Raw genomic sequence first — 18304 nt, 5'->3', positions numbered from 1 at the left:
AGTCGGTTTTATGAAGAAACCACAATTGAAAGTATTATAGCCAATTTTCGGCTGATTAATCTCATTGATCCTTCAAAGGGCATTGTTTTGTAAATGGTGGAATACTTGTTATAACCTCTAAAGTCCCTAAACTTTTTCCATTTTTTTCTTATAATAATTTTGGCGAAAACTCTTCACTTCTAGGAGATATCATGCTGCTTTGAGTTTGGCGAATAACCACGCCCCGTCCAGCCACGCCCTTTCAAGTTTAGAGACCAGCTATTCATCAATCAGTGATTCTGTTAATCAATCAATCAATCCAAATGTAAGATTTGGTAAGAAAGAATCTCTCTCAGAATTATCTTTTCCCAGTTTCACAGACTCAATATATAAAGGTATAAATAATATTAAAATAATACAAATAATAATTAATTCAATATATAAAGGTATAAATAATAATCAAATAATACAAATAATAATCTATTCAATATATATATATAACATTGAATTAATACAAATAATAATCTATTCAAGATACAAAGGTATAAATAATAATCAAATAATACAAATAATAATCTATTCAATATATAAAGGTATATATATAACATTGAATTAATACAAATAATAATCTATTCAAGATACAAAGGTATAAATAATATTAAAATAATACAAATAATAATCTATTCAAGATACAAAGGTATAAATAATATTAAAATACTACAAATAGTTATCTATCCAATATATAAAGGTAAAAATAATAATCAAATAATACAAAAAGTAATCTATTCAATATAAAAAGGTATAAATAATAATCAAATAATACAAATAATCATCTATTCAATATATAAAGATATAAATAATAATCAAATAATAAAATAATACAAATAATAATTCATTCAATATATAAAGGTATAAATAATAATCAAATAATGAAAATAATAATCTATTCAATATACAAAGGTATAAATAATATTAAAATAATGCAAATAATAATCTATTCAATATGTAAAGGTATAAATAATAATCAAATAATGAAAATGATAATCTATTCAATTTATAAAGGTATATTAAAACAATACAAATAATAATCTACTCAATATATAAAGGTATAAATAATAATCAAATAATGAAAATAATAATCTATTCAATTTATAAAGTTATAAATAATAATCAAATAATGAAAATAATAACTTGTTCAATATGTAAAGGTATAAATAATATTAAAATAATACAAATAATAATCTACTCAATATATAAAGGTATAAATAATAATCAAATAATGAAAATAATAATCTGTTCAATTTATAAAGGTATAAATAATAATCAAAAAATGAAAATAATAATCTATTCAATGTATAGAGGAATAAATAATATTAAAATAATACAAATAATAATCTATTCAATATAAAAAGGGTTAATCATATTAAAATAATACAAATAATAATCGATTCAACATTCAATAATGAAAATAGAAAATCGGTTCTGTTTCTTTTATCTTTGCTTTTTATAAATTCAGGCAAAGTTTTGATTTAAATACATGTTGTCATAAAAGAAAACTGTAAAACTTTCCATTTTTAAAAAACGTCTTATGTTTAGATGACGTGAAAAAGAGGAGCAAGAAACTTAAATCTGAAACAAATGTGCTGCCAAGTGAAATGACAGCAGCAGGATTTGCCTTAGAAAAAGCGCGAAAAATAGCAGAGGGCGAGATCTTGATTGGAAAAAATTCTTCAAGAAAAGGTTCAAAGGTTGAAAGGGCCAAATCTATAAAAAAGATAAAACGTGTTCCATCCAGACGAGAAAAGGACAAAGAAAACAAGAAGTTGTATAAAAGTATTTGGGGAAGATCGTCCCCAGGTTCCATTTTGAAAGTGAATGACGGAGATGTGATTTACAATGATAAATATAAAAAACTTGAAGGATCTAGTTCTCAATTTGATCAAGTTGACTCTTTCTCAGAGTTTAAAACTATTCCCGGATTTTTCCCTCTTCAATCCAAAAAAGTAAAAAAACCAAACAACATTGGAGCATTTAGTTTAGGAAAGATAGTCAACCAAACCAAATATTTAGACCAAACCAAACCATTAAGTTTGAGACGAGACCATGATGGTTCAACAAAAACTCACAGGTATTTTTCTTTCATTTCACATTTTGCTTTCCTTGTCTCCATTTTTGTACCAGAATACACCTTCAGAAGAAACCCTTACCACGTGCTATATAGTTAGTTAGTTAATAAGTATACTAACCCATTAATACCGACCAGCTCCCCTATCGACAGAATTACATGAAATTTTAAGGACAAATTCCTTTAAGAAATCTATGTTTCCAAACTTTTTTGCTAAAATGCATAGCAAAAAAAAACATTTTTTTTCGTCCACATCGACGCATTTGGATTAACCTATTATGACACGCGTCTATATCGACGCATTCGGATTAACCTACTATGACACTTGTCTGTACAGTGCACAGTGTACAGCCTAGAGTGTACAAATTAGTTCAGTGTACAATGTGAAGAGTAAAGTGTACGGTATGCAGTTTGAAATTTGCAGTGTAAAGAGGTAAGTGTAGAGTTTGCAATATACTGCAAGTTAAGTGTGCAGTATACATATTGCAGTGTTCAGAGTGTACAATGTGTAGTAAGCAGTGTACAGTGTTATACATTTGACGTATTGTACAGTAGTGTACAGTGCGCAGTGTGATGTTTGCAGTGTAGCAGTGTGAAGTTTGCAATGTGCAGTATTCAGTTTACAGTGTACATTTGCCGTACTCAGTTTGCAGTGTACAGTAGAATCAAACTTGTTGATCTAAATATTTAATCTGGAGACTAACATAATCTCGAGATTATTCTAGTCTCGAGATTAGTAAAAAAAGAGGATTAAGCATTAATCCTGATATCCACCATTCTAAAATTCCCAGCTCCGTACAAGTGCGTATCAAAATGAAAGATAATGGATTAGTTTCAGTCAAAGGCGTATTCAGGGGCGGGGGCTAAGAGGGGTTCAGCCCCCTTAGATCAGTGAAATTTAGTGTTTTTAAGGCCCAGGCATGTTCTAAGCCCCCCCCCCCAAGAAGAAAAAAATGTCTGAGCCCCCCCTCTGGACAAATTCCTGACTACGCCCCTGGGTTTAGTATACCTGTAGAACCCCTTTCACTAATTTCTGAAGGTTTGAGCCAGACCAAGGAACTATATACAGGAACGCCCAACTCAGATATACGCAAATTGTGTACTTTACACTATGGGACGAATGTAAACAACCCAGTGCCTCCACAGAAGTTGAAGGGAAAGGACCAAAGTCATGGATATTACAGTCCAACAAAAAAAAAGTTAATATATCATGGTAGAGCGAATACTTGACATTTTTGGCTTTCTGGTAAATATGGAAAATACAATAGCAATATATTTTTATTTCCCTTCACTTAATTTCTCACCCATTTATTTATTAATTCATTGGTTAAAATTGGTTTCAAAAGAATCTCAAACGTATTATTAAATATTTTTCTTCTTCTATTAATTTACGAAATGGCGGACAACAAATTCGTTATTTGATAGAAATTGCGGATTTCTCTCATGGGATAGAATTTATTTTCAAGGCTGTCATTGGTCAATACAATACGAACTATATTCCTGCACTCTCATTGGAGAAAACAATGTACGGATGTCCAAAGAGAGAGAAAAAGAGTGGATTAAGGACTAAAATTAAAAGTTTCCACAGTGGATATTAGGATTAAGTAGTTGGGATTAAAGGTTATCCATTCTAAAGTTCCCAGCTCGGGTCATATCAAAAATAGACTTTTTGCTGTCCGTGTGATTCAAACAGGACTGTCACTTTCGAAATCTCTTCTTCTCCCCTTCAAATCCCTTTTTTTCTAATGCTCAGTATTATTTTTCACCCTGCTCCTCTTGTTTTACGTCAATAAATTTGAAAATGATGATTAATTAAGAAAATCTATTTATCAATTATGATGGTTTACGATGGCCGACTATCTCTGTTGTTGTATTTATAATAAAGAAAAAAACTATTTAAACGCAATAAGGCAGCGAATAGTATCGAGAGAAAAAATATTGTAAAAAAATATTTAGAATTTATATCCTTGTAACGTGTGTACTTGGTTATAATGTATTTAAAAATTAAATAATAAACTTAAACATGATTTCACATAAGATTTCCTCTCAAATATAAATTCTCATCATTAAATAAATAGAGAAGTATCAAACTTTCCTTTTATTCCATGGAGGGGGGGGAGGGTTCAAGGGCAGTCAGTGGCATTTCATATTAAGGGTAGAATAATAATTGAGTCAAGCAATCATAAGATACTCAATGAATTGGTCAGTTGGGCCAGGGGGTTATATTTTCAGGGTTACGTTTAGTTCAACATAATATTATAATTGTACAATATATATCCACCATATATCCACATTCTAAACTGTACAGATATATTTAGGTAAAGGAAATTGGAAAGTATTGTGTCAAATTTTTTAAAACAAACTTTTTGTTGGTTTGTACTGGTTTGTACTGGTATGGTCGCTGAATTTTAAATCAAGATCGAAATTTTGCATTTTGCATGTTTTTCTTAACATTTAAGCAATCTTATGTTTGTTTAATGTTGTTAATGTTATAAACCCAGTATAAACCAAAATGTTTTACCAAGTCAACTTACTTATTCAGATGGGGATGTAGTACTTTGCATAGCTAATGTTTATTTCAAATAATAAATCGTGTCGTCTTCATATTCCATAATCATATGGGTTCTACTGTAGCTCAGTCTAATATGCGTAAATGCGTAGATTTCTCTAATTTTATATGGGTAATACATGAGTAATATGTGTGATATATGAGTAATATATGGGTAATACATGAGTAATATGTGTGATATATGAGTAATATATGGATAATACATGAGTAATATATGTGATATATGAGTAATATATGGATAATACATGAGTAATATATGTGATATATGAGTAATATATGGGTAATACATGAGTAATATGTGTGATATATGATTAATATATGGGTAATACATGAGTAATATGTGTGATATATGATTAATATATGGGTAATACATGAGTAATATATGAGTAATATATGAGTAATATATGAGTAAAATATGAGTAATATATGAGTAATATATGAGTAATATCTGATTAATATATGAGTAATATATGAGTAATATATGAGTAATACATGAGTAATTTTTTTCAATATTAGAGATAGGGAGAACTCAACTTAGGTTAAGGATTTATTGTATTATAGTAACAGGGTAACCCACAAAGGATAATACTTCAAAGTTCAGATTCGTCGATTGTACGCTCTGTTTCCTAATATAATAGACTGTTGGTTTCTTTGCCAAATCATTAAATAAGCAAATAGATTACTATAAATGAAACAGTATATTTAATTTAAACTTGGATTCGTAATATTTTTAGAGTTTACGATCGTCTTTGCAGTCTCATCCTTTGTGGGTAAGTCTGAATATAAAGTTAAGAATATATTTGATATATTATACAATCGTTGGTTTTCGTTGGTTACTGGTCATCAGGATGAAGAAATCCAGACAAAAATATTTCTTAAAACTCAAGGTTTATGAGTTGCAAGAGCTAGGATTACAGATTAAGTCGGATAAAAATTGAAGAAAGAAGATGCACGCCACTTTCTTTTTTAATGATATTGAAACTGACATTTTTAGAAAGATCACAATCTTTTTTGTAGAATTTGAGGGTGTTACTTTCTCAACCTTCTCCGTCTATACTGTTTCCTTCTTCCCTTTACCTTCACTTTCTTTTCTTTACTCCTCTCTCTATGTCACTTACTTTATCTTCTCCTTCACACCCTTCTCCTTCTTCCTTTATCTTCATTTATACCTTGTCATTTTCCCTGCCTTACATTCCCCTTTTCAACCCTTTTACCTTACCATTCTTCTCTTTATAGACATTCCCCTTCTCATCCTCCGTACCTTCCCCTTCTTTACCATTTAACCATCCTTCTTCTCTTTATAGACATTCCCCTTCTCATCCTCCGTACCTTCTCCTTCTTTACCATTTAACCACCCTTCTTCTCTTTATAGACATTCCCCTTTCTCATCCTCTGTACCTTCCCCTTCACTTTCACCCTTCTTCCCTTTTACACCTTCCCTTTCTCCCTTTCTGAACCTTTTCCTTCTTAGACATTTAATCACCCTTCTCCCCTTATACACCTTCCCTTTCTTCTACTCTTTACAAGCTTCTCATACTTCTCCTTATACCTTCTCATTCTCCTCTACGTACCTAATTCTTCTTGACTTTTCTTCATTTACATTCTACCTTCTTTAAAGTCTTCTTTTTCCTTCTCTTTCTTCTCTTTTCTTAATTTATTCACTTCTCCCCTTCTCTCCTTGTCTTACTTATCCTTCATACAATGATACAGACCTATATGATATTATTACAGCATCTATTATATTTCTTCAAATACATCATATTTATACGTTCCACCCCCAATTGACCAATTTTCCCTTGTTTCGGCATGTATCCTTCTCATGTCTGCAGATCTGAAGGATTTAGAAAATATGGAAATATCCAAACATTTTCTATATTCCAGATATTATATTCTAGCTTGAGAACCCAGCGTTGCCCAGGGTACTCAAAGTTGCTCTCGCCGTTTACCCACGCTTGGTCGTGTAAACTACGATTTTAGCCCTTTTCCCTAAAAAAGCGGAATCACTCAATTTCGAAACTCAAAACCAATCTAAGAACATTCCCGTGTGTCTCCCGAGTTCCTCAATAAAAATTTCAGGCAAATCGGTCAAGAGGTTCCTGAGTAATGATCGGACAAACAAATAAACAAACAGAGATTACAACTGTTTTAAATACTCTATTCTTATTTTGAAATTAATAGATTTAAAGTTTTGCACAATTAATTTTCTATAATTTGCAAACTCTTATTTGGAAAATAGTCAAAAAGTTGTTGATTTATAAATTCTAAAATTTGAATTTTAATGAACGAGGAGATCTAACTATAATAAACTGAGAGGAGTTAACAACAATTAATCAATATAGAAATTACTTCATTTCCTAGAAGATAAATTAGTTTGAGAACTGAATTAATGAAATTACAATCGTGATTAAACTCTTCACAATATATATATATATATAGAAATTCAAATTATAGGATTCAGGGTGTATTTACCAAGAATGATCAAGATCTCATTAAATACCATGATAAAGTTAACTACTGTTTGCCATCAAATACAGGGAGCCTCAATAAACATAAAAATTGAATATAATAATAAAGGGACTGTACACGTAATTTCAAGTGACCTTTTATATTTATATGAGCATGCCCGATTCACAAAGGTAACCTTTAAACCTTTATTTTATAAACAATGTGGAAGATATCGTCGTTTTGTCAACTTGAAATGTTCCATCCTTTAAGAAGAAGACATACTTGAAAATATTTAGGTGCATCTCATGTATTCTTGATCAAACACAGCTTATAGGGTAACGTTGTAAATTTATTATGCTACTCTATCACTTAAAGTTACAGTGTACAGTCCCTTTAAGGAAAAGAGTTGGTGTAAAGGAGAAAGAGAGGGATAGAACCTCCAGCCAAACAAATTATAAGATTACAAAACAGTTTTGTAAGATTGCATCAATCTTTAATAGATAAATAAACACATATGTTGAGTCTAATCATATCAAATATTTATATATAATACCAGATTATTCAGCCTAGAGAATACTTAATTTTAGAATTCTAATTGGCGTGCTCCAAATATTTTCACACGTGCACGTTTAATTGAGCAAATGTTAAAATTATCAGTGTTTACATTTATAAACTTATTCTGGAACCATATGTTCTTTATTACTACATACGAGGATAGAGGGACTAGGCCTGGATTAAGAATTAATAAGAAATGCTCATTAAAATGATATCATAAACCATATTATACAACCATCATAATCGTGTTCCTTTGTCTAGAACCTTTTCAAGTATTTCTTAACGTGAAACCAATGTTATCTGGAACAACCCTCGTTGGAAACATTTCAACCAAATTTTTGTGATCTTTTGAAAAAAAGTAATAAATAAATCAACACAAGATTATAAAGATGGATAAAGTTTTTATATTTTCAAGTTTAACGACCCGCCNCCCCCCCTATTTGAAAAGACCGGGTTCCATGTATCAAATTTAAATTGTATCTCTAAGAATGCTGAAATGATTGATTTTATATACATAATGCCTTTTAAATTATACAGTGCTTTATACAAAGCCCCCTTTTTCTAATAAAAACTTAGGGTTTAAATATTGCCTAAAATTTAGCGAATTTTTTTTTTTACATTGATGGATCTTATTAAAATTGAAATTAACATTTTGTCTAAGAAAAATATTGCAATTATGACTGGGCTTATATATATTGTAAAGTGTGTACACCAAAAAGTATGAATACAGAACCAAGTTTGTAACTTTCAAATGTTACACCCTTTTTACTGAAATTACCATATATATTTACGTCAAATCACGATTTCAACAACTTTAAACTTGAAAAAAACTATTTAGGATAAAAAGATACAATTTTCATACTAAATTCCAGGGAAAGTAGACTGCATAGCAGGGATGGTTTGCATGAAACATATTTAAATACTTGACCTTTAATTTACATGTAATTTATACTCATCAATTCTTCATATATTCACACCCTGCACTCATACCATGCAATACATATTCATCAACCTATTCATTCATATTTCATCCGTCCTTCAGTCATTTACCTATTCATTTATATTAAATCCATTGATTATTCATCAACCTATTCATTCATTTATCTTTTCATTCATAATGCATCAATGCATTTTTTATCAACAGCTATTCATTCATACTTAATTCATTCGTTATTCATCAACCTATTTATTCATACTTCATAATTCATTAGCCCATTCATGATTCATACCTTTATTCATAAACATATTCATTTATACCCCATCCATTTATTGTTCATACTCTCGTTCATCAACCTTTTCATCTATACATTAACTTTTCATCATTCATACTCTCAATTATCAATACATGTATTAATACTTTATCAGTTCATGATTCATGATGTTGGGTACTTTCCCAAAGGCTTTTTCCCAAGCGACAATTTTCCAAGGGTATTTTCCCAAGTGGCAACTTCCCAATTGTGCAATTTTCCGAGCGGTAACTTCCCAAGTCTGTTGGTCCCCTAGCCTGTTTTAGACACAACAGTGGGTCCCCTAGTCCAATCTAGCTGCAGCTCTCGCCCCCCCCCCCCCCNTTAGACCCCCCATTGCAGCCTGTATTGCCTAAACTAAGCTATGTGAAGTTGCCGCTTTGGGAATTGCACAATTGGGGAATTACCACTTGAGAAGTCACCCTTGAGAAAATGCCTTTGGAAAAAACACCATTTTAAATTCATCTATTTATAATTTATACCATCATTCATCAACCTCTTTATTCATCCTCTCATTCATCTACCTGTTCATCCTTATTTCATAATTCATAATGCTCTCATTCATCAACCTATTCAACCATTACTATATATACATAAACACATTTTCTTTTTTTCCCTTATCTACATATTTGATTTACAAATGACTTACGTTTTCTTCATGATATTTGAACTGATAACATATTCTATTTCAGGTATGTGCTAATTAAAGTCGTCGTTAAGACCTCTTGATAAAGATTAAAATTTAAAATTATGCTGAATAATGTTTTTCTTAAAGAATTTTCAAATTTAATCTATTGCAACAATTCATTCAAATCTTCTAATTTATCCTATGTACCTCTGAAACCTTTTAAATTTAGACGACTACAACAGCGTTTTATTTAAAGGAACACATCTTATCAATTTTATTCAGAATAAGTATCATTGATATGGAGTATATTATCTTACTGTTAAATTATTAGATACTAACTTTTGTTCGAACCATCTTTTTAAAAAGTGAACAATTAACAAGAAAAAATTAACAAAAAATGTTTGTAAAAAGATGCAAAAATATGGAAAAATCGTTTGAATTTTGTCAGTTTTATTCTGTTTGTTTAAGATTTGTCACTACATTTGTTAACAGATTTGCTAACTCATCAACTTTAGCAGCTTCTTCACTCTCAGAATCTGTTTTTTCATCGTCTTCCTTCTGCTTGGGTTTGTCATCCTCCTCTTCCTCTTCAGTCAAAGAATAGTCGGCTCCTATTTGTGGATTCGTTTCATTTTCAGATTCATCTGCAGATTCATCTGTAGATTCATCTGTAGATTCATCTGTAGATTCATCTGTAGATTTATCTGTAGATTCATCTGTAGATTCATCTATTGAGTCATCTGCAGATTCGTCTGGAGATTCATCTTCAGCATCATCTTTAGAATCATCTGCAGATTCATTATCAGATTCCTCTTCAGTATTATCTTTAGATTCATCTGAAGATTTATCTGCAGATTCATCTTCAGATTCAGCTCCAGCTTCATCTTTAGATTCTTCTTCTGATTTATCTTTAGATTCATCTTTAGATCCATCTTTAGATTCATCTTTAGATTCATCTTTTGATTCATCTTTAGATCCATCTTTAGATTCGTCTTTAGATTCATCTTTAGATTCATCTTCAGAATCATCTTTAGACACATCTTCAGATTCATCTATAGAACTATCTTTAGATGCATCTTCTGAGTCATCTGCAGTTTCGTCTGGAGATTCATCTTCAGAATCATCTTCAGAATTACCTTCAGAATCATCTTCAGAATTATCTTCAGATTCATCATCAGATTCAACTTCAGATATATCTGTAGATTCATCCGGAGATTTATCTTCTGATTCATCTTCAGATCCAACTCCAGATTCATCTTTAGAATTATCTTTCGATTCATCTTCAGATTCACCTATATCATCTTCAGATCCAGATACAGTTTTATTTGCAGTTTCATCTTTAAGGTCATTTAAATCCACACTTTTGCTTTTCTTTTCTGTAATACGCGTTATTTCATCTACTTTTGGGTTTGTTTCTAGCTCATCCAAAGCGTCTACAGCTTTGTCTATTTCTGTTATAGACATATAGTCTTCTCCTGTTTTAGGTTCCTCTGTTATTTCTGTTTTATTTTCATTCTTTTTTACTTCCTTCTGTATAACCTGGGCATCTTTTGGAGTTTCCATCATATTTGTAAAGTCTTCAATCATATTTTTAGTGTTGTTGTATCTTTCCGCTGTTTCGTTATGTTTTTCTTGTGTTTTATTCAATATCGGAATATCTTCAAAACCTTCTCCACCCCCCTTATCCGTAGTGCCATTTAAACTCTCATTCAGAACCCCTGTAATATTAGCAATTTTAAACACAAATTTAGAATTTTAAGTTTTCGTATTTTTTGTGGCAAAACATTTTAAAATTAGTGCTTGGAAATTTGAAATAATTAAAACATTGTACAAGTTTTTAATAATTTAGAAGAACATAGTCAAGGCCATTCTATCCTTTTTATTTTTATATTTTGAATGTGATTTGCATTAATTTCCCGGGAGAATCTTTAAGGAAATTGCACTTGCAATAATGTTAGGAATTAGGTTAAACATATGTATGTGTACAATGTGAAGTTTTTGATTATATATAAAGCATATATACTGTATACCATCTAGAAAAATGTTGACCCCAACTAGTGAGAGAGGAAACCTTTACTAATTGTACAGGGCATGTAAAAAAAATAATAAAACTGTAGACATAATTTCAACTATTCCGCTAAACAGAGAGGGATGTACGGTTCACATTGGTACCCTTAAAGCCCTGTTTGATTACAAAGGAACAGGATAATAAGCATATTGTATATTTGATGTTTGTAATGTATGAATACGCCATAATCTCTTAATATACTTTGTTAGAAACCTGTCCTAAGTCTACACTCAGACTAATATACACGGACAGGTAGCTAAGATCCAGCCCCATGAATTTTTTTAGGGATGGATTTTTTAAAAAGATTCTTCTGTGCGACTTAGTTAATACATTATTTATTTTTTCTGCAGGGAAAATTCCAAAAAGGGCACTACATATTCCTCTTTTGAATGACCAAAGTATCTTAATAAAATTCCAGGGGGATGGGTAATTTTTGTTTGGGGGAAACACAATGATTATAAACCACCTCTGTATCTCTACCCAATGCTAAGTATTGACAAGGGCAAAGTCAAATTTTATTAATTTGAAAAAGTCATGCACTAAGAAAATAAAATTTGAATGATGCTATAATTAATATTATTAAAATAATAACTTTTAATTTTCAATATGTACCGTACAGACCTCATCAGAAAGACCCGGAATTAATTTACAATCAATCAGGCGACTTTTACAATCTAATTTTACAAATATGTTTGATAAAATGATAATCACAAAATAGTCCTAGTCTTGCCATTTCTAAAATGTGGTCTGCCTTATTTGAGCATTTAAAATTGCCAGAGATAAATAACTAAAGTCTCCCTATTAACTATCAATTAATTCCAGGTATTATGACTGTATTACCTTTTATAAGATAGGGTGATCCCCCCATATTCATTACAAAGTACTTGCTCTCTGGTAAACTGAAGAAATACACCAGTTAACACTTTGTCAGTAAAGGGGCACATCATTTCTTTAGATTAACATTTTATCAATATATGCAAAACTTACAGATTATCTATGAGAAGATTTTGTCATTTAATAAATACGCCGCAATTATTAATTTCCCTTATGCCTTGCAAATATTTTAATTGCAAAAAGATGATATTTCTGGCAATATGAAAGATTTCTTCCAATGAAGAATGTTTAGACCTATGATGGCACACAATCGTGCTGATAACCCTTTATGAAAAAAAAACTTCCGTTGTATGTACATGTACAGTACATGGCATTGTCCAATCACTGTATTAATATCACTTTATGGGTTCTGTACGGTACAACGGTATACGATGAGGATTGAAGATACGGAATTCAGTGTACAGTTGAAAATAACAACGAAAGTTAGAAAAAAAAATCCGTAAATTCGCGTCGCCTCTGAAGTCTCATATTTTGTGGTTCCCCCTGTATATATACAATATATCAACTGGTATCCTGTAGATTGAATTGAAGAGAGTGAGAAGAAGTAGAAACATATCTAGATAAATGTTGAAATCCAAGGTTATATATATTAACAACTAAAGAAACACTCGACATTTTCTTGTTAAATATTTACTAATTGCTTTGTATAAATGTTAAAAGGGTGTTCAATATCAGAAGAAGATGGGTTTAATTCTTTATTTTTTAGATAATTTTTCAAAAACGCTTAAACCCTATAATCAATTACACCAGAATCAGTAAAAATCTCAGATAAATATATTTTAACAGTTTTACAAATGAGAAAGCTAGCAACATATGGAACAGTTTTAATTCTGTTTAACATACAAACATCAGATTTATCATAAAGCGAAACCTAAACAACTTTGGAATAGAAAGACGATCGTTTAATTTAAAAGATATTTTTATATAGTCTGTTGAACATACAACAAAGCAATGGTGGCAATGTATACTCAGACCCTATAATGTATAATAAATGTCTTTTCCCATTCCACATTTTTATGGTTTTCACTGTATCTCTCTTTGATAAAATAGAATTTATATTTCAATTTTTATAAACATTGATTTTACGACAACATCTATTAATATTGTCCTGGTGGGATATTCAGTAAACTCCTGTGTACCACAGACCTAGAAATTATATTTAAATACATAAATGAAATATATGATTAGTTAATATATATAATATACATGTTTAATAATTATATCAATTAGATTATTTATAAAAAATATAAAATAATATGAGTTCAAATTTAAATGATGTTAGTATAGAAATCCTTTTGCAAAAAAACGACAAGAATTGTAATTCCCGCGTTTGTTTTTCAAAAATGTTTTATCAAAAACATGAGGATGAAAACATATCTCCTTTCCCTCAAGCCAGATCAAGCTAAATTTCTATTTACAAAATGGTTTAAATTCAAAATTTGTCATGTTGATCGAAATAATGCCCACTGCACACTGTGCAACAGTGTATTGTGCAGTGTGATGAAATTTGAAATGTACAGTGTGCTGGGTGTTGGTTGTGTGCAGTATGCAGGGGACTATATAGTGTGCAGCCTGCATATAAACAGTCTTGTCAATTTTTAAGACAGGGTTGACTTTGAAGTGTCGCGACGCCCTAAGCTTAGATTTTACCGCTCAAACTCACTTATGCTTTTCTGTAGCCCCTTACATTTACATTTTAGCACTGTAAAGCACTTGTTGTTAGCCAAAAAATGTTTAAGTAATTAGCAAAATGTTCAACAATTTTTGCTTAAGCTGTACGTAAACAGTGTACTTGCGCTTTGCTCTGTGCAGTGTGCACATATGCAGTGTACAGTGTGCATTTAAAATGTGAACTGATTAGATTAACTAATCATAAACAATTAAATTAAATGGAAGTAGAATCTGTTCTGGAAATGACTTCTGTCAAAAATAAAGAATGAAACCATTTACCGTTTAAAAGGCACATTTTTCATAAAAGAAAACACTTTTCTGACGGGAATATAAATTTTGTATATTTAAATTCGTAAATTCATACATTTTTTTTCTCTTAAAATTTTTTTTATACCTTATTTTTGTTCACTATAATAATCTGCATAGAAATCCTTTAAACTTGATGCACCCAGACCTGAGTCCGAATATTCTTGGCCATATTCAACTATAGAATACTTAATGATATTCTTGGTCATATTCAACTATAGAATACATAATAATATTCTTGGCAATATTCAACTATATAATACATAATAATATTCTTGGTCATATTCAACTATAGAATACATAATGATATTCTTGGTCATATTCAACTATAGCTACAGTATGAGGATAGGACCGGACCGGTAATATTTCAGTAGAGCAATCCCAATCTTAAATGGGAGTAAATTACATGTTCAAATTTCAATACCTACTTAATTTTCTATATAAAATCCAAACAATTCCATTAGAGTAATGTTTTGTTTACCTGCCGGGGGTATTGTGGATGATAGTTCTGCCCCCTGCAGTTCTTTGATACTGTACAGTGCCTGTTTGACCCCTGGCCGCTGTGCAGTACTGTACAGTTCTTTTCTTCCCTTGGAACCAATTCTTAAGCCTCTGTTTTCTTCCTCCAGATCTCCAGGTATCAGTGCAAATTATTATCTATTTGGAACATGATTCAAAATTCAATTTGTTCAACGAGTTTTTGCCATACTAACTTTTAAGAATAGAACCATAAAATGACAGTTTGTAAAATTGTTATAGCCGGTTATAACTTTTCATTAATCAAAATTTAATGAATTTAATCTGCGTTGCTGAACTATATATATTGTCGGTTCATATTTGAACTACTGATTTAAAGTTAAAGATTCAGGAAGTATTCTAACAACGCGGTGATTTGAATTTAAGTCGGTGGTAGTCAGTTCAAAGGCCGAATTTAAAGAATTTGCGCCGCGGCTCAAATATGGTTGGTTCCACTTAAAATCGTATTCAGTGTTTCACGACTTAAGCCGGCGCTCAATTTTGGGGGATTTGAGACGCGGCTGAAATTCATTCAATTTGAACCCAAATTCATTTAATTCGGGTTTAGTTTGGAAATTATATACAATTTCTCTTGTAAACCAAGTCTTAAAAAACCGGCAAAGACTTTCAGCCAATGGAAACTTTAAGTCTTCCAATTCGTAGGTTTTGGTTTTCTGTTTTAAAAGCTAATTTTTATGCAAATAATGAAATGAGTTTAAAGGGCTTGTAATATGAAGAACATTTTTGTTTTGTAATTAAGCGTTTTTACTTGGATTTTAAATGAGCAAATGAAAGATATTTTGATTTCTCATGGAACATAATTGATACTGATTATTTTGATCTTGACCTTTAAATGTATAAAGGCTTCATCTGTGAGATTTCTAATTCTTAGATTTAAGTTTTAACCTGTTAAAATCTAAATATATATTTACTTGTTTGTTTGTATCAAATAAACGTCAAAATGGTTGAAATAATTAGGCCCACAATTTTTTGGTATCACCCCGGGAATGGTTTATGGACGAATGAATTGAAAACGTTGAAAAATGTAGATTTTAAACTTTAGAAATCCAACAAAATCCGCAAAATTATTAGTTTCACGATGTATAAAGAAGAAATTGCGACTTGAAAAGCGAAAGTTAAAGGCTAAATTCGTTGCTAGAATACGGGTGCCTTGAAAGCCTGTGTTCTTATATGTTTTAAAAACAAACCATGTATTGTAATCAGATATTTAAGGTACAAACGAATTATGGCTTTGACTTATTTCACTGCTAAATAATGTTAGAAGTTTTTATTACTTTCTCCATGTGCAGTATTCATAGTAAGTAGATATATGTAGGGTTTCCACGAAATGGCTAAATCTTTTGCGCAAAATTTGCGCTATTTTCGCGCAAATTTTATTATTGCGAACTTTTGCGCTATTTTTGCGCATGAAACGCAATGAGTTTTGCGCGGTTTTGCGCTATTTATTTTGCGCAATTTGCGCAAAACCGGAAATATTTTTTGCGAAAGTTGCGCATGAAACGAAATTTTAGTTTTGCGCAATTTTTTTTGCGCAATTTGCGCAAAACCGCAAGTTTTTGCGCAAAACCGCAAGTTTTACGCAAAATGTAACTTTTTAGGCACATTGTCAAAAATTGATATTCTAAGCTTAGAATTAAACAACTGAAGATTATTCCATATACAAAAAAAATATTAACATACGAGTATGATAACGATTATACTTCCAGTTACAAAAAGTTTAAATTAAGGGACCAAAATTAATAAAATAGAAATTAGAGAGTGTGAAACTTGGCAATATTTTAAGCCTATTGAATAATTTCAAGTGACCCGGCCTTAAAAGCTTTGCTTAATCATGAGTATGAATTGTATTCTTAAATTTTTTTAATCAAATTTCTGAAATCTTTTTAATCTCATATAAAATAATGCAAGACTGTAACCAATGCCTGAAGAATCCACTTTTAGGAAATATGCATGTCCAAAACTAAAATTGTCGAGAAAATTGTGAGATTTGAACTCTTCTTAATTGTCATTGGTCAATTATGTAAAAGTGACCAATAGGAAGACATTCCAAAACAAGATTTTTCCAGAATTGAATTCTAAGAAACACACACCGTCACCAACCGTTTGATTTTTACGAAATTGCGGATTTGCGCAAAACTCTTGTTACGGAATTGCGCAAAACTTGAGTTTCGCAAAATTGATGCGCAAAGAAAGAAAAATATTGCGTTTCGTTCCGCAAAAATTGCGCAAAAGTTTTGCGAATGGAAACCCTAGATATATGCACTCCGTGTACAATGTAAATAACTGTCTCCATGTACAGTGTTCAACCAACCGAAAAATCTGAGAAAAATCTGTAGATCGAATGTTTCCGGGAAATTATCTTTTAATACGATATAAAGTTTTGACACTTTCCTGCAGACCTTCCTCTATCCTCAGCTTGAACTTCAGCTTGAAGTTTAAAAAGGAAAATACCATTTTGGGTTTTTCCAAGGAAAAGACTACCTTCAACTAAACTGAAGAGATCAAATCATTATTTTCAAAATTTTGATATTAATATTAAACTTTACAGTCAATAATATTAATGTACGTAGATACTAGACACACTGCAGGCTTATTTGGGTAGTTCTCTTTTGGTTGAACTAACCAGACCACAATACATATAAACCCAGAGAAAGTAATGGCCGGTCAGACTTTAAAAATGGACAATATTAAAAGCTACAATTTATTATTAGATAAAATAAAAATGATTATCTACCTTAGACCTAGACCTAGACCTAGCAGGAAGCACTTAATCATCATATATTTTCAGTTTGATATGTAATATGCTTTAACCAAAATACATATATGTGCCAACTTAAGAAAACACAATTTGACTAAACTATAAACAAATATTTGACCTGGAAAATGTTTGTAAACAATAGCAAATCATAATGAATAACAAATCAAATACCAAAAAAGGCTTTTAAAAAAAAATAATTTTTATAAATTGCTTTAATTTTGCAACTGTAATCATAAAATGCAGAGAGATATACAATTACATGGTGGTTCCAAGTAATTCAATGACAAAGATATTATTATTTTTTTTTTGATTTTATAAAAAACCTATACAATTTTTATAATTTCATCATAATTATTTTAGATACAGTGGTAGGCAATTATATTAACAAAATGACGACGACTTTCGATCTCAATTTTTATAAATATCAAGCAATTAAACAGGATGGATACACATAAACATAAAAAACAAGAGAAGAATAAAGGGTTATTTAAAACAACGTTTACGGTCCCTTTAGGGCTAAAG

The 18304-nt window shown here is 30.6% G+C and overlaps 2 protein-coding genes and 1 long non-coding RNA gene across 3 annotated transcripts in view; 1 reads left to right on the top strand and 2 right to left on the bottom strand.

Moving 5' to 3' along the window:
• The first annotated feature begins 1619 nt into the window (after positions 1-1619).
• Positions 1620-18304, top strand: part of LOC111697601 (espin) — an 83452-nt gene continuing 66767 nt past the window's right edge. The window contains exon 1 of the mRNA XM_023467657.1: positions 1620-2107. Coding sequence (XP_023323425.1) covers positions 1635-2107 — 473 coding nt within the window. The 5' untranslated portion in view covers positions 1620-1634. The remainder of the gene's footprint in view (positions 2108-18304) is intronic.
• On the bottom strand, positions 9982-13127 carry LOC111697604 (acidic repeat-containing protein). The gene is made up of 4 exons (XM_023467664.1): positions 13024-13127; positions 12457-12515; positions 10685-11266; positions 9982-10312 (listed from the first exon to the last, which is right to left on the bottom strand). Exons 1-4 carry the CDS (start codon positions 13062-13064, stop codon positions 9999-10001), a joined length of 996 nt encoding a protein of 331 aa, XP_023323432.1. The 5' UTR covers positions 13065-13127; the 3' UTR covers positions 9982-9998.
• On the bottom strand, positions 17483-17945 carry LOC111697609 (uncharacterized). The gene is made up of 2 exons (XR_002764332.1): positions 17759-17945; positions 17483-17516 (listed from the first exon to the last, which is right to left on the bottom strand). It is a non-coding gene; the product is annotated as an uncharacterized LOC111697609 (long non-coding RNA).

The sequence above is a fragment of the Eurytemora carolleeae genome, unplaced genomic scaffold (genome assembly GCF_000591075.1).
Source record: "Eurytemora carolleeae unplaced genomic scaffold, Eaff_2.0 scaffold182, whole genome shotgun sequence".
In the NCBI taxonomy this organism is placed as follows: domain Eukaryota; kingdom Metazoa; phylum Arthropoda; class Copepoda; order Calanoida; family Temoridae; genus Eurytemora; species Eurytemora carolleeae.
This window is presented reverse-complemented; position numbering and strand designations above follow the sequence as displayed.